Source organism: Sapajus apella, unplaced genomic scaffold (genome assembly GCF_009761245.1).
Source record: "Sapajus apella isolate SASKATOON/1434 unplaced genomic scaffold, GSC_monkey_1.0 scaffold4, whole genome shotgun sequence".
Classification (NCBI taxonomy): Eukaryota; Metazoa; Chordata; class Mammalia; order Primates; family Cebidae; genus Sapajus; species Sapajus apella.
In genome coordinates this window covers 56,495,625-56,518,465 of record NW_022436944.1, presented here as the reverse complement: position 1 = coordinate 56,518,465, position 22,841 = coordinate 56,495,625, and the positions used below count along the sequence as shown (strand labels likewise).

Here is a 22,841-nt window from a genome sequence, read left to right as displayed (position 1 = left end):
ATACACAGATCTACCATTTGTGCAGGACAGGACAGTGCCCAGAGTAGGCTTATGCAGACTTCAGAGTCAATGCAAATTCAGTCTACTCTGCTCTGCCTTCAATGTTTATAATAACATAGATTTTTTTATGCCCCTTTTATAAAGAAGCACTACAACCAAAGACAGATTTATTTGGGTTTATATACAATATTTACCAATACAGGAAAGTAGACATATTAGTATTTTCAGCAATGGCTAAAAAAAAAAAGCAAAACCTTTTTTTAATTGACCAGGAAATTAACTTAATGAAACCATTCTACTTCTTAAACATTCCAGATATATACACTTAACTGTGACTACTGTTGAGGTGAACAAGTATTTATGTTTTGAGCTAAATTTCTACATTTTCTTGAAAAAAAAGAAAACAAACTTTTTTTGAGACAGGGTCTCACTCTGCTGCCCAGGTTGAAGCACAGTGGTACAATCTCAGTACTCTGCAGTCTCAACCTCCTGAGCTCAAGTGATCCACCCACCTTGGCCTCCCACAGTGCTGGGATTATAGGCATGAGTCATTGCACACACACACACCAAAAAAAAAAAAAAAAAAAAGAAAAAACTATAAAAAAAAAAAAAAAAACACTTAAAATAACTCCAAGCGAGGCACAGTGGTGTGCACCTGTAGTCCCAGCTACTCAGGAGGCTGAGGCAGGAGGATCCCTTGGGCCCAGGAAATGGTTTTACAACATGGTGTGAAGCAGGGATCAAGTTTCTTCCCCTTCAGTATGTTTACCCAGTTGTCTCATCTTTTTCACAGTGCTCTACTTGCTACTGTTTTTCATTAATTGTGCTCATATGTCCATATTTGAGTGGCTTTGTTTCTGGGTTCTCTATTCTGTTCCATTGTTCGTTGTCTTTGATACCACACTGTCTTAATGAATACAGTTTTACATTCACGCTTTATACTCACGACGGTATTTGAGTGGCTTTGTTTCTGAGATTTCTATATTCTGTTCCACTGTTCTCTTTGTCTTTGATTCAATACCACACTGTCTTAATGAGTATAGTTTTATATTCATTAGCTCAGTAGAGCAGGTCCTCACACCTTGTTCTTGAATGTCTTGGTTATTCTTATTCCTTTCTATAGAATCCTATGTAAATCTTAGAATTAGATATTTAATTTCCACAAAACAAAATAAAGCACAAATAATGACAACAGGCCGGGGTGCCGTGGCTCACACCCGTAATCCCAGTATTTAACGAGGCCAAGGCGGATGGATAACCTGAGGTCAGGGGTTCAAGACCAGCCTGGCCAACATGGCAAAACCCTGTCTCTACTAAAAAATACAAAATTAGCTGGGTATGGTGGCAGGTGCCTGTAATCCCAGTTACTCAGGAGGCTGAGGCAGGGAGAACAGCTTGAACCCGGGAGGTGGAGGTTGCAGTGAGCCAAGATCACACCACTGCACTCCAGCCTAGGCGACAGAGTGAGACTCCACCACACACAAATAAATAAATAATGACAACAAAACAAACCTATAAGAATTTTAACTGGGACTGCACTGAGTCTGCAGATTAGTTTGGAGTAAGACTCAATACTATAAATCAAAATTTATAATCTTTTTAGTATTACACATAGCACTCTAGTAAGCCTTGTGAATATACATTTATAATGCTATCGTTCTATAGGACAAATTTCTAGAAACGGGATTTCTAGATAATAGGATATAAGCAAATTTGAAAATTGCAAAGATACATACAAGTTATCTTGATGGTGACTACAACAACAAAAAAAAAAACCTTTATATAGATGTTGACAGCAAAATAAAAAGCACCTAGTATAGTTTTTGCATTCAAAGTTCATGGCATATATACTATATCTTTGGTGCATATACTGAAATAATCTGATCAAGTTGTATAAAAGTACAGAGTATATACAGTTTCTTGAGATCTTATTTTCTTAAGCATTATTTACATTATTGCATTTCTTTAACTTTATAATTTCAAATACAATATTGTTGAACTTCATTTATACATATAACCAATTTGACTGAAAGCTGAAGTGCTGGGTTGTATGGTTTCTGCAATCAGTATTAATTACATCATTTCTATACTCAATATATTGATTAATATTATAGCACATTGGATTGCAAACAATAAAGTAAGTGAAACACTGAAAAAAGTATGATTATGTTAATTGCTATCATTGCTTTCTTTTTTTAATTTATTGCATTTTAGGTTTTGGGGTACACGTGAAGAACATGCAAGATTGTTGCATAGGTACACACGCGGCAGTGTTTTGTTCTGTTTTGTTTTTTAAGACAAGAATCTTGCTCTGTTATCCAGGCTGGAGTGCAATGGCACAATCCCGGCTCTCTGCAATCTCCACCTCCTGGGTTCGAGTAATTCTCCTGCCTCAGCCTCCCAAGTAGCTGGGATTAGAGGCACATGCCACCACACCTGGCTAATTTTTTATTTTTTTAGTAGGTACAGGGTTTCACCATGTTAGCCAGGCTGGTCTCGAACTCCTGGCCTCAAGTGATCTGCCCACCTCAGTCTTCCAAAGTGCTGGGATTACAGGCATGAGCCACCGTGTCTGGGTGACTGCTTCCACTGCTTTCTTAAAATACATTTTAAAAATCTAGGATGCAGGCCGGGCGCAGTGGCTCAAGCCTGTAATCCCAGCACTTTGGGAGGCCGAGGCGGGTGGATCACGAGGTCAAGAGATCGAGACCATCCTGGTCAACATGGTGAAACCCCGTCTCTACTAAAAATACAAAAAATTAGCTGGGCATGGTGGCGCGTGCCTGTAATCCCAGCTACTCAGGAGGCTGAGGCAGGAGAATTGCCTGAACCCAGGAGGCGGAGGTTGCGGTGAGCCGAGATCGCGCCATTGCACTCCAGCCTAGTTAACATGAGTGAAACTCCGTCTCAAAAAAAAAAAAAAAAAAAAAAAAAATCTAGGATGCTTTAAAGCAATTTAATTGAATATACCTTTCCAAAATAACTATTTCTGAAAAATTTGCTTTTAGAACTCTACTTGCAATCAACCAACTAAGCTAAAGTTTTCTTATTTTTTTCCAAATTTTAATATTAACAATCCTAGCTAAGAAATGGCTTTGGATAGAATGATAAAGCATTGTCATCACTTCATCTCCTTGCTTTTCAAACTTTTTTGACAACTTTAACAGGTATTTTTGACCACAGAGTACAATCGAAACCTTACCTCAACTTATTTCATATATAAAAGATTTTTCGATTATATAATTAAGTTTCTGATTAAAAGAACATTAAATTAATGTTTTCATCATCTCCCTACTCCCTGTCTGCTTTCTCATTTTGTTAAACATCTAAGATGGAAGGTACTGTCAGGGATGGTACATGGATGGGACCCAGGGCTTTTTTTTGTTTGTTTTTTTTTAAGAGATAGGGTCTTGCTCTGTCACTCAGGCTGGCACAGTCATGGCTCACTGCAGCATTGACCTCTGAGGCTCAAGTAATCCTTCTGCTTAGCCTCCTGGGTAGCGGGGACCACAGAGGTACATGTCACCATGCCAGGCTAATTTTATGTATGTATGTATGTGTGTATATATGTATGTATTTATTTATTTATTAGAGACAAGAGTCTCACTCTGTTGCCCAGGCTGGTCTCAAACTCCTGGACTCAAGCAATCCTCCTGCTTCAGCTTCCCAAAGTGCTGAGATTACAGGCATGAGCCACCACACTTGGCCTAAAACTAAGAACTTCTGTTCGTCAAAGCACATCATTAAAAAAATGAATAGTAAGCCACTGAGTGGATGATATCTGCAAGACATATATTCAATCAAAAACTCCTATGTATTCTATATTGTTAAAAAAAAAAACTCCTGTTGGTCGGGCGCGGTGGCTCAAGCCTGTAATCCCAGCACTTTGGGAGGCCGAGGCAGGTGGATCACGAGGTCAAGAGATCGAGACCATCCTGGTCAACATGGTGAAACCCCGTCTCTACTAAAAATACAAAAAATTAGCTGGGCGTAGTGGCGCATGCCTGTAATCCCAGCGACTCAGGAGGCTGAGGCAGGAGAATTGCCTGAACCCAGGAGGCGGAGGTTGCGGTGAGCCGAGATCGCGCCATTGCACTCCAGCCTGGGTAACATGAGTGAAACTCCGTCTCAACAACAACAAAAAAAAAAAAAAAAAAAAAAATCCTACAAATCAATTTTAAAAGAGATAATCCAATAGAAAAATGGGCAAGAGACTTAAACAAGCACTTTACAAAAGAAGACATGAAACGGCCAATAAACAGATGAAAATAGTCAATCTTGTTAGTTATCAGAGAAATGCAAATTAAAACCAAAATGAAAGACCACCATCAGAACAGCTGAAATGAAAAAGACTGTTTCCAGCATATTTATTTACACAGAGGAGAAAAATAAAGACTGTCAAAAACACAGAGCAAAAGCAACTTTCATAAACTCCTGCTGGGAATTTAAATTTCTACAACCACTCTGGAAAACCATCAGCATTATATTCTAAAGTGCTAAAATGGAGCAGTGATTCTACTCCAAAGTACATCCCAACAGAAATGCAGGTACATGTATACCAAAAGACACATACAATAATGTTGATGGCAACACAATTCAAAATAGCAAAATAGCCAAAAACTGGAGACAACTCAAATGTTTAACTATAATGTTTACATTTAGAAAGCACATAAAGAAGTAAAACTATTTAAAAAAAAAAAGGAAGCAAGCTAATACCAAAAATTCAGGATGGTGGTAACCTTTCAGGGGGAATGAGAGAGCACTACACTGCTGGCAGTGTTCCTTTGCTTGACTTGGGAGGATTCCCTTGGTGATAATTTGCTGATCTGTGCATTTATGTTTTCCCTTCTTTTCTGTACTTGTGTTACATTTTACAGGAAGAACAAGTTGGAAATAATGACTTTTAATGCCAGCTGCTGGTTACATGGAATCGGTTCAGTAAGTCGTGTCTCTTTCTACTCACCAGCTTGAAAAAATGATGCTATGTGGAACAAACTTATCAAATTATTCTGAAAACCTGAACCAGTAAATGCAGACTGTATTATCCTCTCAAATTAAAGTTCTCAACAAATCAGACTTTACAAAGCGTAATTGGGAGAATCACTGGATCCCAGGAGTTCAAGACCAACCTGGGCAACATATTGGGACCCCATCTATGAAAAATTTAAACATTAGCCAGAAACAGTGGCGGGCACCTATAGTCCCAGCTACTCAGGAGACTGAAGTGAGAGGATCACGTGAACCCAGGAGGTCAAGGCTGCATTGAGTAGTGGCCATGCCACTGCACTCTAGCCTGGGTGACAGAACCAGACCCTATCTTAAAAACATAAATAAATAAATCCTAATGGCTATTTGTAAAAAAAAAAAAAAAAAAAACAAAAAAAAACACTAAGTGTGCTACCAATAAAAATTCTACCTAGGAATTAAATAGCTGACCTGTCAAAATAGTTTCCCATTTTGTTTTCAAAAGCATTACATTTTAATTAGTTTCTTGTGAAAGGTATATTAGAAAAGGAATTCCAAACTTACCTCTCTATTGGGTGTACCTTCATCAAGTTGCTCTGTAAATGAAGATGTCCTGCTCCTGGTTCTTGTTGGTGTTGAAGAATTGGAGGAAGCCTAGATTTCAAAATTATTGCACAAATTAGCAAGACTATATTGACTAGTGAACTGTGTACTAGGTAGTCCTTCTCTCAGTCCATGCCCAAAGAATTCAGTAAAAGAAAGGAAAAGAGCAAACACATGAAAAGCAGAGAAGGATAACAAATATAATCAACTAAAAAATCCAGGCTACCTACCAGGTCCCTGGCCTGACTCTGCCACCAACTAGAACTATGATCTTAGCTAAATGAACTTTTTGAGGACTATGTGGCTCCATATATAAAATAAACTTGTGATACTAATGTAAGATGGTAATATTAGAAAAAACTGAAACCAGGTGAGGGGTACATACAAACTATCTGCACTATCTTGATAACTTTTCTATAAATCAAAATTATTCCAAGATTAGAAGTTCATTTAAAAAACAGGCTGTCAATTCCATCTATAAGATCCCTCCTACCTTCTAGCGCTAACACTCAATACTATGAAATGTACAGATAAACGGCACTTGCCCACCTAATTAACAGCCTTGCTTTAAGCCTACCTTGAATACCACTGCTAAATACTGAGATGCTAGTTCATTTAGCTCTGTAACTGACAACCTGATTCCTATAATCCTCAGTGCAAAACAACTCAGGAGAAAGGGCTCAAAATGTAAACTAGGGGTCGGAGGTCTACTCCAAGGTGAGCTAAAAACAGCCCTAAAAGTATAAAACCAAAACTTCAAGATCCTCCTACACCCACAGCAAAATAGATCTGAACTCATCTACACAGAGAAATGAATGAGTCGTGATACCTTACCTCTTTTTGTAGTCTGTACTTTACGAAAGGCAGTTAATAAATATTTGTCAAATAAATGAATGAATAAACAAATGGAACTCTGGTCTGTCATATCTGTGCACAAACTGCTGTGGACAGGGTAGAACTGAGAGGTTGTGAGGACGAGTATACATACAGACACATACTCTATACACACATATACACATCCAGACCAACATATACATGTTTAGTTTATGATAAAAGCAACATTTTGCATCAGGATAGACATTCAATAAATGTGGGGACAACTGGCCATACTTATGGGGCAACACACACAAATCAGATTCTTACTTCATACTTAAGCTATATTAAAGATTTAATTTTTTTAATTGAAACACAAAAAATACAAGAGTTTATTTCTACAATCACCGAGAAAGGGGTTTTTGTGAAAAACAAAGCAGCAGTTTAATTGGGAGGTGAGGAAAAGCATCTACAAACATGACAAAAGTTTGATAACCTTTTTTCTATTAAAAGCTCTTATAAGTCCATCATGAGTTAGCTCAGAAAACTTACTAACGCAATCTTCTTTTTATCTGAGACAGGGTAACCTGAGCTCCATCAGTGAAACACAGCCACAGGAAACTTCGAGTCCTAAGTGAGTGACGTGACAAAACAGACAAGCAAATAAAGTTCATCTCATGACAACAGAGACAGAACTTCATGCATCCACACAGATATAAGCTGTGATATGAAAGATGCAATGCTAGTGCCAAGCTGAAGCAGCTGCAACATAGAGCAGTCTCCCCAGGACAACTGGACATAAAAATCAGCCAGACTTTTGGGACCTCAAGGAAATTCTGTAAGCTAGAATCTTCAATAAATTCTCTCTCTACTTAACTACTAGATAGACTAAGTTTTTGTTGCTTACAACTAAGAACTCCAACCATATACCCCTTCTAGAAGATGAACCAGAAAAACTAACATATGGAAGATGCAATTAACTATGTGTAGAAGTCACCTTAAGGGATAAGATATCCTCTCCGACCAAAAACAGAACAGGAAAGAAAAGAACTTAAAAATATAAATGGCTGGGCGCGGTAGCTCACGCCTGTAATCCCAGCACTCTGGGAGGCCAAAGCGGGTGGATCACCTGAGGTCAAGAGTTCGAGACCAGCTTGGCCAAACGGTGAAACCCCATCTCTACTAAAAATATAAAAATTAGCCAGGCATGGTAGCAGGTACCAGTAATCTCAGCTACTCAGGAGGCTGAGACAGGAGAATTGCTGGAACCTGGGAGGCAGAGGTTGCAGTGAGCCAAGATCATGCCATTGCACATACTCAGTCTAGGCGCCAACAGCGTGACTTTGTCACACACACACACAAAAAAAAAAAAAATATATATATATATATATACACACACACACACACACACACACACACATATATACACACACACATATATAAATGTATATTATATATATATATATATATATATATATAAACAAGAAAATGATTGAATGTGAAATAAAGCTGAAGCCTTAGCAATGGTTTAAGTGTCTAGAAAATATGTGACTAAAAGTCAACAGTGGGCTTAGAAAACGGCAAGGGAAAGTACAATCACTGTGACTGTTAGTCTCAGTCCTGGAACGAGTTTGAGCCTACCTTGAACACCACATTCAAATTACAAGCATTCAAAGAACATCAGAAATAGCTTCCATTAAAGTTGAGATAAATTCAATAAACCCTTCCCACACCTAGAGCCATAATTTGCAAATCATGCCAGTGCCAGCTTCAAAGGCTGTAGATGCCACTATGGGGGCAGTGTTTGTATATATGTATTTATAAATGATTGTATGTAAGATCTCCTTTAATAAAATGGTCACTGGGTGGTAAAACGTTAGAAAAGTAATTATAAAAGTACTATTATACTATAGGAAATATCTCTTGCCTAATCAACTCTCTCTGTCATGATTCCAACATGTCTAAGAAATCTTTGGGTTATTAGTTCAGCTTTCCAAATACCCAGAAAACAGGAAAGGGCTACCTTAGCCAGTGATCTTCCAATTGCTTAAAAAGTATACCTCACTGTGGCCGGGCGCGGTGGCTCACGCTTGTAATCCCAGCACTTTGGGAGGCCGAGGCAGGTGGATCATGAGGTCAAGAGATCGAGACCATCCTGGTCAACATAGTGAAACCCCGTCTCTACTAAAAATACAAAAATTAGCTGGGCATGGTGGCGCACGCCTGTAGTCCCAGCTACTCAGGAGGCTGAGGCAAGAGAATTGCTTGAACCCAGGAGGCGGAGGTTGCGGTGAGCCGAGATCGCGCCATTGCACTCCAGCCTGGGTAACAAGAGCGAAACTCCGTCTCAAAAAAAAAAAAAAAAAAAAAAAAAAAAAAAAAAAATCGGCATTATGTCTTACACCTTGGCGTCATATGGACTAATCAGTAACTGAAAGCCTCATCGGCTCTGGAGAAACTTGTGACAAAAATCAAATAATGGTGTTTATAAAGTTTAACAGATTCTAAAACACATTCTCCCTGAAAAGTAGTACTATCTGGCAAAATGTGGCCTGATGGCTTGTTGATCTTCCTCTGGAGTTATAAGAGTAAGGATTCTACGAGAAAATGGATGTGACTATAAAGTATAAAACAGTAGATAAAGAACTAACAGTACTGGAGCATCTATCTATCCCAGGTGTCTGCTTCCTTAGTGGGCTATCCTCACTTCAACACATAAAGGCATTTAGGTTCCTTCGAACCAAACTTGAGCTGATTAATTCCTATAGTCATAAGAAATCTGAGTCAGATTTCTAAGCTGTTAACCGAAAAACCAGACAGCTACAACAAGACCCACAATTAACATTTTATTGCCCACTACCTAATTATTAACTGACCACAGTTATTCTCAATTTCACCATAAGAAAAACCATTTTGCCGGGCACGGTGGCTCAAGCCTGTAATCCCAGCACTTTGGGAGGCCCAGGCGGGTGGATCACGAGGTCAACAGATTGAGACCATCCTGGTCAACATGGTGAAACCCCATCTCTACTAAAACTACAAAAAATTAGCTGGGCATGGTGGCATGTGCCTACAATCCCAGCTACTCAGGAGGCTGAGGCAGGAGAATTGCCTGAACCCAGGAGGCGGAGGTTGCGGTGAGCCGAGATCGCGCCATTGCACTCCAGCCTGGGTAACAAGAGCGAAACTCCATCTCAAAAAAACATAAAAAAAAAGAAAAACCATTTTGGCAGTGCACAGTGGCTCACGCCTATAATCCCAACACTTTAGGAGGCCAAGGCAAGAGGACCACTTGAGGCCAGGAGTTCAAGACAGCCTGTGTAACATAGTAAGACCCTGAATCTATGAACACTAAAAAAAAGAAAAATCATTTTACTCATTGTGATAGGCAAAATTGTAAGATGACCCCAAATGATCCCTGCCCTGTGAATATGAGATATCACTCCTATAATTGTTACATCACAGGGCAAAGGGATTTTAAAGGCATATTTAATGTTACTGGGTTACTAATCAGCTGACAATGAGTTCATCAAAAGATTACCTGGATGGGTCTAAACTAATCACATAAGCCCTTCAAATATGGGTCTAGAGGGGAGAGAGATGCACTTTTGTTGTCCTGAAGTAAAGCAAAATGCCTACAGGGGCACGTGGCAAGGAGCTGCTGGTAGCCTCTAGGAGCTGAAAGTGGTCAGCAAGAAATGAGGACTCCAGTCCTACAACCAGAAGGGACTGAATTCTACCACAACCACATGAGCATCCAAAAGGACCCTGAGCTCCAGATTAGAACGCAGCCTGGACAACATACTGATTTTACCTTTGCAAGACCCTGAGCAGAGAACCCAGTCATGCCATGCCAGACTTCTGACTTACAGAACTACACAATCACAACTGGGTTATTAGGCACTACGGTCGTGGTAACTTGTTATGCAACATTAGAAAACTAATTCAGTCATCCTTAGGAATTAGTCTTGAATCCCTAGTTCCTGTACCATGACTTTTCATTACCCATTAAGACTCTACTCAGATGTCTCCCTGACCTTCTCTAGAAATGCCTTACTTTGCACAACCACAACACCCTGAACATACCACCAACACACTGAAAGCACTTGACTCTGAACTCCATTGTGTAGTGACTACATAGACCCTTCAAAGCAAATGCAACATGCAGCACAGGCTTGCAGGCATTCACCGTTCATAACTAACATCTGGTTCGTGTAACTCTTTCTCCCTGCCACACCTATGGATTAGTCACGGCAGGGACATAGTCACTGAATACTCACCACAGCACTGTTGTAAGTCACTGCCAGATATACGGCAGGCAGTAAGGAAGGTTACAAAATAATTATCAAAAGTAGACCACAAATGGCCGGGCGCAGTGGCTCATACCTATAATCCCAGCATTTTGGGAGGCCGGGGTGGGTGGATCGCCCAAGGTCAGGAGTTCGAGACCAGCCTGGCCAACATAGTAAATATACATATAATTCAAAAGGATCATTTTAAACCTTTTATACACAAAGTGATTTTAATTGATCCAGATGCCCTGTCTCACCAGAAGCATTAAGCTATAGAAACAGAGCTCTTATATCTTAGCTTGTGACTAGCTTTATTACTATTACTAAAAACAACCTCTTTGTTAATGAACAAAAACAATTCATTTTCATGAAGAAAAGCTAAACGTTACAAAAAAGAAAAAGCACACTCAATAATTCAGCAACACCTTAAAGTATACCCTTCTTAATCTCGTTTTACTACGTGTGTATATAAAGACACTTACATACAGATTATTTTTGACAAAACTGGGATCACATTTTACCTGCTGCTTCTGTCTTTTAACACAAATATCTTTCTGTGTTAATACTTTTCTGAAGGCTCTAACACTAGCTGCGTAACATTAAACAAGTTACTTCACCTCTTTGAGACTCACTCCTTCATCTATATAATACTGTAATTACCTACCTCACAGGTTTATGTGAGATTAAATAAAATAATCTGTGTAAAATACTAAGCAAAATGTCTGGTACATACTAAAGGACCCAGTAAATGTTGATTTTTTTATGGCTGCATAATAACCTATCTAGCATAACTAATTGCCAGATAAAATTTATTTAACCAATTCTCTATTGTTGGACATTTTTAGCTAGGTTTGGTTTTGTTTTGTTTAAAGACTGAGTTTCGCTCTTGTTGCCCAGGCTGGAGTACAATGGCACCATCTCAGCTCACCACAACCTCCTCCTCCCAGGTTTAAGCAATTCACTTGCCTCAGCCTCCCAAGTAGCTGGGACTACAGGCACATGCCACCACACCCAGCTAATAATTTTTGTATTTTTAGTAGAGACGGGGGTTTTTAACCAGGATGGTCTCGATCTCTTGATCTCGTGATCCGCCCACCTCAGCCTCCCAAAGTGCTGGTATTATAGGCGTGACCCCCCACTCCCCCTCCCACTTCCCACCCCCAGGCTCAGCCTTTTTGGCTACTTGTTAACTCATTAAAACAACACTGACATTAAAATCCATAGAGCTAAATCTAAATCTTTAACACATCCTGAATTTTCTTAGAATAAATTTCTAGAAATGGACTCCTGGCTCAATTATATTTAATACATTCCCAAATGGAAGGGCCTTACATTCACTAACATGCCCATTTCCTCACACTCCTCATCTCTACCTCACTTTCTACCTCACTTTTAAAGTTTATCTTTGTTTCTTAATTAACAGTGTTTTGTAAAATTTTAAAAGACTGCAGTAAATGGTATGAAAAGTACAATCTTTACTACTTACATTTTAATAACCATTCACACTTGAGAAAAGAGGCAAGCCTTCAGTGTCGTATTCTGATTTTTTCTCAAAGCACTGTCTTACTACACATAAGCTTTAGATTTAAAAAGAACAACTTCAGTTTACAGTTTCAGAATAAACCAAATTCAATCGTTGTTTCTAAGATAATGTTAAGAATTTAGAAATGCCTCCAAATTAGTCAAAACTCCACTTTTCTTGCAACTGCAAGCAAAGACCAGAAACCCTAAAATTAAGGAACAGATCTACTCAATCTGTTGGGACTCAAAAAGCCTGGGAAGAAATTAAACGGAAACCGTCATCTTCGCTGTTGAGACCCTGTGCTGCCGGCATCGAAACATCTTCAGTAAGCGCGTAGGAAACTGTTTCTTTAAATTAACACTACTAACACGCCTCCTTTTCCCTGGAAACGCATTTCCTGCAGCGAAGGCATTCCTGAAAAACAAGCGTAACCCTATTCGCAGAGCAGCAGGGCAGCAAGACTCAAAAGGAAAGCAGAGCGGAGTTCTGCACAGGAACAAGGCCGGCCGGGCCTCAGAGTGTCCGCCTCCCCGCCCGCCAGTCCCGGATCAACCAAGTTATGCGAAGTGACTAACTCGTGACACCTCCGGCGCTGGACGCCGGCCGCGCCGCCACCTCGTTCAGGTCCCACCGCTCCTGCAAGCAGCCCGACCCGGGATGGCTCTACTCCCCAGCCTTCAATCCCAGGACCTGGGTTTGGAATTAGGAGACTTCCTCAAGGGTCAGTCGTGCGGGATCCTGGCCATTCCACACAAAATCTCATGATGGGCAACAGAGAGGGGGACACCTCGAGCAGAGGTCAAATACCACACAAGGGACCCGGGTCTTCCCACCCCGCCCTCATTCCCGGAGCGGGGTCTCGGGTGGGAGAACCGCAAATATGGATCAGAGCTCATGCAAGTTCGGTGTCCCTCACACATTCTCAGGCTGGAGTCGGGCCTTAGGGGAAAACTCTCAGCAGAGATCGGATGTCACGAGGGACCCAGCCACCCCCATCCACTCGATACTGGATGGAGTTTTGTGATGGGAAAAATCCAGGTCAGGAGTTACGGACGACCTGCGCCGACCGGGACTACTTCTCGGTCCGGAGTTTGGGAAGAGCCCCGGGTTAAGGGTCAAAGGTCACGGAAGAACTCCCCACTTCCCCTGCCTTTCCAGTCCCGGGCCGGTTCAAGGGGTGTCGGGAACCATCGTACCTGAGTAGGGGCCAGCGCCTGCTGGAGCTGCTGCTGCTCCTCGCTGATCTTTTGCTTCAGTTTCTTGAACATGGCGCAGCGTAGGGTCCTGAGTGTCAATGAGACCTGAGGGGCGAGAGCCCGGGGAGTCCCGGCCGCGACAGCGACTTCTCTACACCAGGGACAGCGGGGGCCAGGCCTCGCCGCCCCCTCCTTGAGCCTGCGGGCAAGTCCGGACACTCGTCCTGAGGGTGTCGGCGTCGCCGCCGCCGCGTCTCTTTCCTCCGGGTGCCACTGGCTGGCCTCGGCCCCCCATCCAGTCCCGGCGGCGGCGGCGGCGACAACGGCAGCAGGTGAACTGTTTGCCAAGGGCGCCTGCGCGGCCTACGTGGAGCGCACCGAGGCTAACTACGGAGCCCCGGACGGGACAAGCACAACGTCGGCGCCCGCACATGCGCGCTCGGCCGGTCGCCCCGCGCTCACTGGAGGACGCAAGGTTCGCGGCTGCCTGATTTCACTGGGTGCGGAGACAGCCCTCGCTGCTCAGAACTGGAGCGAGGGCTGGTCTCAACACTGCACTGACTCTCACCTGGGCTTTGGCCCTGCGAAATCAGACGGGGAGAATGCTGCCTCTGTTGATGGCAGCAGGGCTGACGGGCCCACAGCCAGGAACACAGGGATGAGCGTCCCGGATGGGAGAAGGGGAGATCCAGAGAACCTGACGCGGGCCCTCATGGATAGTGTCCTTCTGTTTAGTGGCTGTAGCTAGAATTCTATGTCTTCAGTGCCTAGTGTACGTTTTTGGGTTTTTTTCTTATCGTGTGTGTGTGTGTGTGTGTGTGTGTGTGTGTGTGTGTGTGTTTTGGTATGTTTTTTAGTAGAGATGGGGTTTCACCATGTTGGCTAGGGTGGTCTCTATCTCCTGACCTCGAGATCTGCCCGCTTTGACCTCCTAAAGTGCTGGGACTACAGGCATCAGCCACCACACCCAGCCTGATAGTGTATTTTATGTGTGACCCAAGACAATTCTTCCAGTGTGGTCCAAGGAAGCAAAAAGACTAGACACCTCTGTTCTAGATTATAGCATCTCCACATTGATCAGGGCAAGAACTATGTCTGGCAGGGCCTGACACTACATTTCTACACAGTTAATTCGTCTTCTTTTTGTTTTTGGAGTCTGAGTCTTGCTCTGTCTCCCAGGCTGGAGTGCAGTGGCATGATCTCGGTTCACTGCAACCTCTGCCTCCAAGGTTCAAGCAGTTCTCCTGCCTCAGCCTCCCAAGTAGCTGGGACTACAGGCCTAGTTTTGTATTTTTAGTAGAGGTGGGGTTTCACCACGTTGGCCATACTGGTCTCAAACATCTGATCTCAAGTGATCCGTCCACCTTGGCCTCCCAAAGTGCTGGGATTACAGGAGTGAGCCACCATGCCAGGGATTTTTTGGTTTTCTTTTTGTTTTTCCAGCACACTGCCAATGGGGGGGAAAGACGTTATTTAGTCTTAATACATCCAATTGCCTTATTGGCCAACTGGACAACTTCCAGTAATGGCCATAGGCATCTCATCTTCAACATGTTCAAAACCGAAATCATCTGCTCCAACCCCTCCACCATCACCATCGGGCTTGTCCCTTCTGTGTGTCCTCTCACCCTCTTGCTGCTTCTCCTTTTCATAAGCTTGTTTTTTCATCTGTATTTTCTACCTTGGCTGGTGTCATCTCCATCTTCCCAGATAGCAAAGCCAAAAGTCTGGAAGTCAATCAAGATATCCCTCTCTATACATCACCCATATCCAGAGAATCACTAAGTCTTGTGTATTTTCCTCTGAAATATTTCTGAAATCCACCTGCTTTTCTAATTTACCCTGCCATATAGTCTCAGTCTTCATTACAGCTTATCATTTAAATGATAAGTCTTCCAGTTTTCAGGTTTGCTTCTTCTCAGTCCGTCTTTTACATGGCTGATGTTCCTCTCCTGCTGCAGCCCCATCAGCGGTCACCTTGTCCTACAAGACAGTGTTCGTGCTCCCAGGCAGTGCAAGAAGCCCTCGGCAGCCTGGCTCCTGCTTTCCCTCTTACTACAGCCTCGCCACTCTTTACACTTCAAAGCTCCAGAAATGTCAGATTAACTCAGAGTTCCCCTGGCACATTCTGCCTTTTCTTAAGAGAAAGAGACAGGGTCTCACTATGTTGCCCAGGCTAGTCTCCAAAAGCTGGGCTCAAGTGATCCACAAGCCTCAGCCTCCTCGTTCTGAGATTACAGGTGTGAGCCACTGCACCCAGCCACATCCTGCTTTTATTTTATTTTATTTTATTTTATTTTATTTTTTGAGACGGTGTCTCGCTCCGTCACCCAGGCGGGAGGGCAGTGGCATGATCTCGGCTCACTGCAACCTCTACTTCCTGTGTTCAAGCGATTCTCCTGCCTCAGCCTCCCGAGTAGCTAGGATTATAGGTGCCTGCCACCATGCCCAGCTAATTTTGTATTTTTCAGTAGAGATGGGGTTTCACCCTGTTGGCCAGGCTGATCTTGAACTCCTGACCTCAGGTGATCCATCTGCCTCAGCCTCCCAAAGCACTGGGATTACAGGTGTGAGCCACCACCCCCAGCCCACAACCTGCTTTTATATACATGCTTGCCCTTCTTTTTTTGGTCTACAAATTATACAGAGTAGTTGTGAAAATTGTAATGAATACAGATAGTCATTGTCCTCCTTGACCTTTCTTCCTTTTCCACTTCTCTACTCTGGACAATGCTGTGCTCACACTGCATTATCTCTTTCAAGCATTCTCTAATACCACTCCCCAAACCACCCCCAACACACACGCATCAGTGGAGTTAATCATGCTCTCCTCTGTATACCCTCAGTCTTACATGTTGGTAATGTATGTATCACACTGAACTTTTTTCCTCTTTTGTTATCAAAGTAATATACTCACTGTAACAAAAAGATATAATCTGCTGCCTGCAAATAACCTCTATTAGTAATTCAGTTTTTATTTTTTCAATTTTTCTGTATTTATGAAATATATATCAACATTTAATATTTATATATAAATATATTTAGTTTTGTTTTATGAAAAATGGATTATATATATTCCATATCTTGCTTTCTTCAATATGCCATGAATATCATTTCTAATCAGCATATGTATTTCAATCTCTTTAATGACTGCATAGTATTTTATACTATACTGTATATGAATTGTAATTTAAGATTTCTAATTGGTAGGCATGTAGCTTCTCTCCTGTTTTTTGCTAATAAAAAACTGTCAGGTCTCCATATGCAAGCCTGGAGCCTGAAAGCCTGAAGTCCTGCTTGCCTGGGCTGATAGTGGTTCTCCCACCCTCCACCCCGGCCTGCATTCACCATTGTCCCTGATCACCCAGAGGAGCGTCCCTGGACAAGCCCCTCACCCAACCCTGCCATCTCAACTGTTCTTATGATAAGGTGAATACCTCTCACCCATCCTGCCATCTTAACCAGCTCTTCTGCCTCACCCCCACCTGCCATTGTTACTGAACTTACACGGTAATGTATACTCCTTGCCCCTACCCCCACTACTGTAACTGATCTTACTCTGTAACTTTCCACTGCCCACCCCAAACCTATAAAACCAACTCCTATCCCACTGCCCTTTGCTAACGCCCTTTTCGGTCTTAGCCAACCTGCACCCAGGTGAATAAACAGCCATGTTGCTCACACAAAGCCTGTTTGGGGGTCTTTTCATTCAAAGCACGTGTTTTTAACAAAAACTATTAAAGTGAGCAACTTTATAAATGTATGTTTGTATACTAGTGTGTATGTTTATGTAGAAAATAATGGATTTCTAGAAGTATAATTGAAGGTTCCATCCAATAAGCAGGGTTAATGCCAAGTTGATCTCCAAAATGTATATTTCTACTGATAGTGTGGGAAATGCCCTTATGTATACATTTTTCATTTTTTGTCAGTCAAAAAAAGATAATGAATGTATTTTACTTTTGTTTTAGTTTCTGTTTATTTAGTTATAAGCAAAGTTAAAATGTCATCTTAAGTGTGTATGTTATCATAGCTCTGTCACATTGTATTATACAATTCATGTAACCCAGATATTAGCTTTTCCTTTTCCCCTAAGGGACAATTCCCTCTAAGTATAATTAGGGAAATAGAATAGTCCTTGATCTTCCAAGTTATATGTTCTTCTCACTGTCTCTTCACTTTTGATAAATCTCCACTCTGCCATGGGACACTTCTCCATTTGTTACTGGACTCAGCCTGGAAAGCATGACTGCAGTCCCCTGGGGATCTTGATGCTTATGCTTCCAAGGAGTTTTACAGGATGGGAGTTAGGGGAAAGTGGGGAATGAGTTGAATTTAGGGTAGGTGTCACATTCTTTTTTTTTTTTTTTTTTTTGAGACCGAGTTTCACTCATGTTACCCAGGCTGGAGTGCAATGGCGCGATCTCGGCTCACCGCAACCTCTGCCTCCTGGGTTCAGGCAATTCTCCTGCCTCAGCCTCCTGAGTAGCTGGGATTACAGGCACGTGCCACCATGCCCAGCTGATTTTTTGTATTTTTTTAGTAGAGACGGGGTTTCACCATGTTGACCAGGATGGTCTCGATCTCTTGACCTCGTGATCCACCCGCCTCGGCCTCCCAAAGTGCTGGGATTACAGGCTTGAGCCACCGCGCCCGGCCAAGTGTCACATTCTTTATGGCCCTAGCTCTACTTCCTTCCTTTACAGCTCTACTCAAGACATGGAGGTGGGAGGAGAGAGACTTTTGTTGTAACAATTAACTAAGATGTAGAGACTGAAATATTTGTATTACTCTATTGTTTTAACATATTTCATCAGAATGGTTCAAAATGGTATGTTTTTAATATTTACTTTTACAAGAGAATATTGTAAGGCTATGTAAATTTTAATTATAAAACAGTTGGAAAACCTCCCATGGAAGAGAGGTCTACACATCAGAGTCTAAACTTAGACTGTCTGGAATTTAGCCAACTTTTCAGCCTGGTGTAACTTATCTTTAGAGGGTTTTAAAAAATGTTTGTTGTTAATTTAATTCCCATTATTGGCATAAAGTAAACTATGGAAAAGTGAAGAGCTACTTCTTACTGTTATTGTCCCTGTTTGACAAATGGACACAAAGAAGAACCAAAAAATGACTTTCCATAGTAATATGATCTCAGTGGTAGAACTGCAAAGTGACTCCAGGACTCCTGGTCTCCAGCTATGTTTAACACTTCCTTCACTTCTCTGAGTCACAGTCTGCTAATATTTTTAAGTTGTTCAACTTAATTTTTAACAGTTTTACATTTGTTTACATGACATGTTCCAGAGATATTTACACAGTTGATGACTCAAAAATTGAATCAGAACAATCATTTGAAAAGACAACGCTGAGCTAAGAAGTAAATCTTATTTCAAGAATGAGGTCCCTTGGTAAGAGAGAGAACTGTTGATGAAATAGAAATGAGGTATCAAATTCCCTACTCCTTACTAAGTAACAACTTGCTAATTAGACTCTTAAGTAACCTAACCTAATTCACTCTTGCAAACATTTGAACACTGTGTTTCTGTTGTGGTTTGAAGAAGAGAAAAAGTGCTTGCCTCATTTTGATAATGGGTTATGGATTGCCATAGAAAGCCTAAATAGAGTAATGAATAAGCACCTTTTGCATTAAAGTCAACTGACTGGGTTCAGATCTCAGCTTTGCCATTTATTATTTGTGATCGGGAAAAATAACTTCTGCATGTTTCAGTGTCTTCATCTCTAAAATAAAGACATGTAATTGTATCCACCATAAAGTTCCTGTAAGGATTAAATGAGTATTTGGGTAATAGGTTGATATCTTTTGGTGGTGGGGGACGGAAGGAATTAAGTTGGATGCATTTTTCACTCCGAAAAAACGCAGATGGCAGGATCAGTGATGAAGAGACTTATTTTATATCCTTTTAACCTTTTGAATTCATACCCCAAGCATGTATTGACTATTCAAAAAGATGAAGTAGGCAATGGACCTTTACCATCAAAACTATAAAGGAAAATTAGTTTCAACCTTGAATTCTTTTTGAGCCAAATATTCAATCATATGTGTCCAAAAATACTTAGGAAAAACATTAAAGCACCAAACTATGACTTGTGGACAGGTTAACTCTGAAAAATGTAATTAATCAGAATGGGGGGGTGAAAATTTCACTTTTCACTTTGTGTGTTTCTATATGTTTTGAAATTTTACCATGAGAATTTAATACTTTTGTGTAGCCAGCGTGTAGCTGAGACCCAAGGGCAGCAGCTATGCTCTTCTTGTCTCAATCTTGGAACTAAATCTCCAAAAGAAAACAGACGCTTCCACACACTATTGAAAACAGATATTTCACTCTTGAATCTAGAATTTCTAGAGTCTAGGTTTTCTATAAGGAACCAAGAGCATATTCTACATTGTATAGTGCACAGTATTTACCCAGAATAATCTTATCAAAAGTATCTTTTCTCCCCAAACAACTCTCCCTGCTGCCCTCTGGGTTGCTGTCTTGATCTTCCCCATGCAGACTTTGGCCCTGTTTGGTTCAGGTCTTCTCTACCCAGTACAGGGACTTTGGCAATCTTTGTCTCTCCCTTCCTGAAGCAGAGCTTTCTCTGCCCCACCTCTCCAATCTTCCATTCCAACGCTTATGACTGAACCCTGTCTTCACCTGCAGGAGAGGCAATTGGTTTTTGTTTTGTTTTGTTTTGTTTTTAAAGGTTAGTCAAGTGAAGCAGTGGGGGTGGAGAAGGAAAAAAGAAATCTGTAGCCGAGAGGCAATTGTTATAAGGAATTTACGAGAAAGATTTTACTCTTAGAAAAAAAGAAAAAATATCCTCTTGTTACTGGGAACTGCCGCCTGAGGAGGAAGTAAGGAAATTTGTTTATTTGTTTGTGTCATCAATAATTTTTAAAGGGTAGCACTTAAAGTTTAAGAAAATTAAATCTTTAAGAAAATAAAGACTTTTGGTTGAGCATGGTGGCTCACACCTGTAATGATAGCACTTTGGGAGGCTGAGGCAGGTGGATCACAAGGTTAGGAGTTTGAGACCACCCTGACCAACATGGAGAAACCCCATCCCTACTAAAAATAGAGAATTAGTTGGGCATGGTGGTGCATGCCTGTAATCCCAGCTACTCTGGAGGCTGAGGTGGTAGAATCACTTGGACTCGAGAGGCAGAGGTTGCAGTGAGCCGAGATTGTGCCATTGCACTCCAGCCTGGGCAACAACAGTGAAACTCTGTCTCAAAAATAATAATAATAGGCCGGGTGCTGTGGCTCACGCCTGTAATCCCAGCACTTTGGGAGGACGAGGTGGGCAGATCATGAGGTCAAGAGTTCGAGACCAGCCTGGCCAACATGGTGAAGCCCACTCTATATTAAAATACAAAATTAGTTGGGTGTGGTGGTGCACACCTGTAGTCCCAGCTACTTGGAAGGCTGAGGCAGGAGAATTGCTTGAACCTGGGAGGTGGAGGTTGCAGTGAGCCGAGATCACGCCACTGTACTCCAGCCTGGCACCTGGAGACAGAGCAAGACTCTGTCTCAAAAATAATAATAATAAATAAAGACTTTTTACTGACATTTTCCTAACCATGGAAATTTATTTTAAACACTAAGGATTTTTACAACATTCTTTCTTTTTTACTTCTTTTCTTTCTTTATTCAACTGGAATCTCGTTATATTGCCCAGACTGGTCTTGAAATCCGGGCCTCAAGTGATCCTCCCACCTCTGCCTTTCAAAGTGCTGGGATTACAGGCATTAGCCACCAAGTCCAGCTGAGGATTATTTGTCTTAAGCAGGGTTTCTGGGGTGCTAGGTTTCCCTCCCCTGGGGTGCCAGGCTCCTATAGGAATAGATGAGATGAAGTTCAAGGCATTGGGACATTATTAAAAGAAGTAGGATTGATTTTTCAACCCAGGTGCAAAGGGACAAGTGTTCCACATTCGAGACTTTACAGACTTTCAGAGGAGAATGAGCGTTTACGCCCTCCTTCCATCAGGGGTAATTCCCCAACAGCTGCACTCCTCGGTTCCTGTGACAGCAGGAAGTGGGTAGGGTCACCTTCTCCTCACACCAGGAGGATAGCTGGGCCTCTAGTCGCAGCTGAAAGCTCCACCCATGCCACCCCCAAGCCAAGCTGTCTTTTCAGCCTGGGAAAGGTGGAGGAGAGACTTTCCTTCTCAGGAGTAGTGATTTCTCCCCAGATAGCTCCTGCACCAGTTAGCTCCTCAACGGGGCACACCCAAGAACTGGTCATTCCAGATTCAACCTCCAGAGAACTCCAGAGGCACTTCAATTGATAAACATTCTTACATGTGGAACTTCCTGTCTGCCCAGCACTTTCTGACTCAGTGTTTTCTATATCTCAAGCATGTTTTACTTATTTCAGACTTTCGGGATTACATTTCATTACAGAATCATCTTGCAAAAGTCACGCTTAGTAAACTGGTGTCTCTAATGGTCCCAGAAGTGTGTGTGTGAGAATTATATTCTTTCTGCATTTGAAAGGGCATTATTCAGAGTACAATGACCTGCTACTGGCCTGAACCCTCTTTGAGAGAAAAGACAGTCTCTCTTCTATCTTTTCCTATTATGTATGAAAGAATTGCCTGTCCTCCTAGGGTCAAGGGACAAATGCCGTAGCATAGCAGTGTGGGATGACTGTGAAAATATTGACATTTAACAATAGGCGCCAACCACAAACTGTGACAACTCAGCAGCTGGCCCAACCCAGGACAGGTTACAGATGCAGCCAAAAGAAGCTGTGCCCAACTTGCTCCCAGATGAAGAGGTTTCTGCTGTGGGGAAAGTCCTCTGACCCCCACCCCAGGCAGTTAGATGACAGCAATGACTTATTTGTGACTTATTGACAACCAGAGAGAATTGCTCATATACAGGGAGATGGGCTTTCCTTTGTAACCTGCTCTTTTCTCTACTCATACAACTTCCCCACAACCCCTAGTGTGGAGGACATCTGCTTTCACAGGAAACAGTGATGCCTAGGTAAAAGCTTATAGACATCAATGTACTGTTGTTGCCTCCTGATCTCCACTACTTTCCCCAAGGTACCTTGACTCTGAGGTCATCTACCAAGTCAAGTAGAATTTGCCTGATTCTCAAATGTTCTCCTTCCCCTTTTCCCCCATTTTCTGATATTTCCATGTATCATCATCAGTCAGGGTCAAATCAGGAAAACATAAGTCACACCAGGATGGGGAACTAATTATATAGGTACCGGAAAATCAAACGGGATGATTAGCAAAAGCAGGGAGATGCTGTCAGTCCTAGGTTGAGGAGGGAGAGAATTGAGAAATAGAAGATTTCTAAGAATGGAGGGAGAGGGAGATAGGGTCCTAGCTGTAGATGGAGAGATTGGCCTTAGGTGGAAAGAGACAAATCCTCTGTGAAAACAGGGAGGAATAAGAGAAGATATATGCAGAAACAGGAGG

General features: G+C 41.9%; 1 protein-coding gene and 1 pseudogene across 4 annotated transcripts in view; one reads left to right on the top strand and one right to left on the bottom strand.

The window, feature by feature from the left end:
- GOLGA4 (golgin A4) overlaps positions 1 to 13,724 on the bottom strand; it is a 113,204-nt gene extending 99,480 nt beyond the window's left edge. For 3 of the 4 annotated variants that reach the window (XM_032270157.1, XM_032270162.1, XM_032270168.1), the window contains exons 1-2: positions 13,392 to 13,603; positions 5,530 to 5,619 (exon numbers count right to left, since the gene is read on the bottom strand). In XM_032270157.1, the coding sequence (XP_032126048.1) occupies positions 5,530 to 5,619; positions 13,392 to 13,463 (162 nt within the window). In that variant the 5' untranslated portion in view covers positions 13,464 to 13,603. Of the gene's footprint in view, positions 1 to 5,529; positions 5,620 to 13,391 lie in introns of all 4 variants that reach the window. The other variant, XM_032270177.1, reaches the window with a different exon arrangement.
- Positions 13,476 to 14,158, top strand: LOC116538230 (annotated as a pseudogene).
- The last annotated feature ends 8,683 nt before the right edge of the window (positions 14,159 to 22,841 follow it).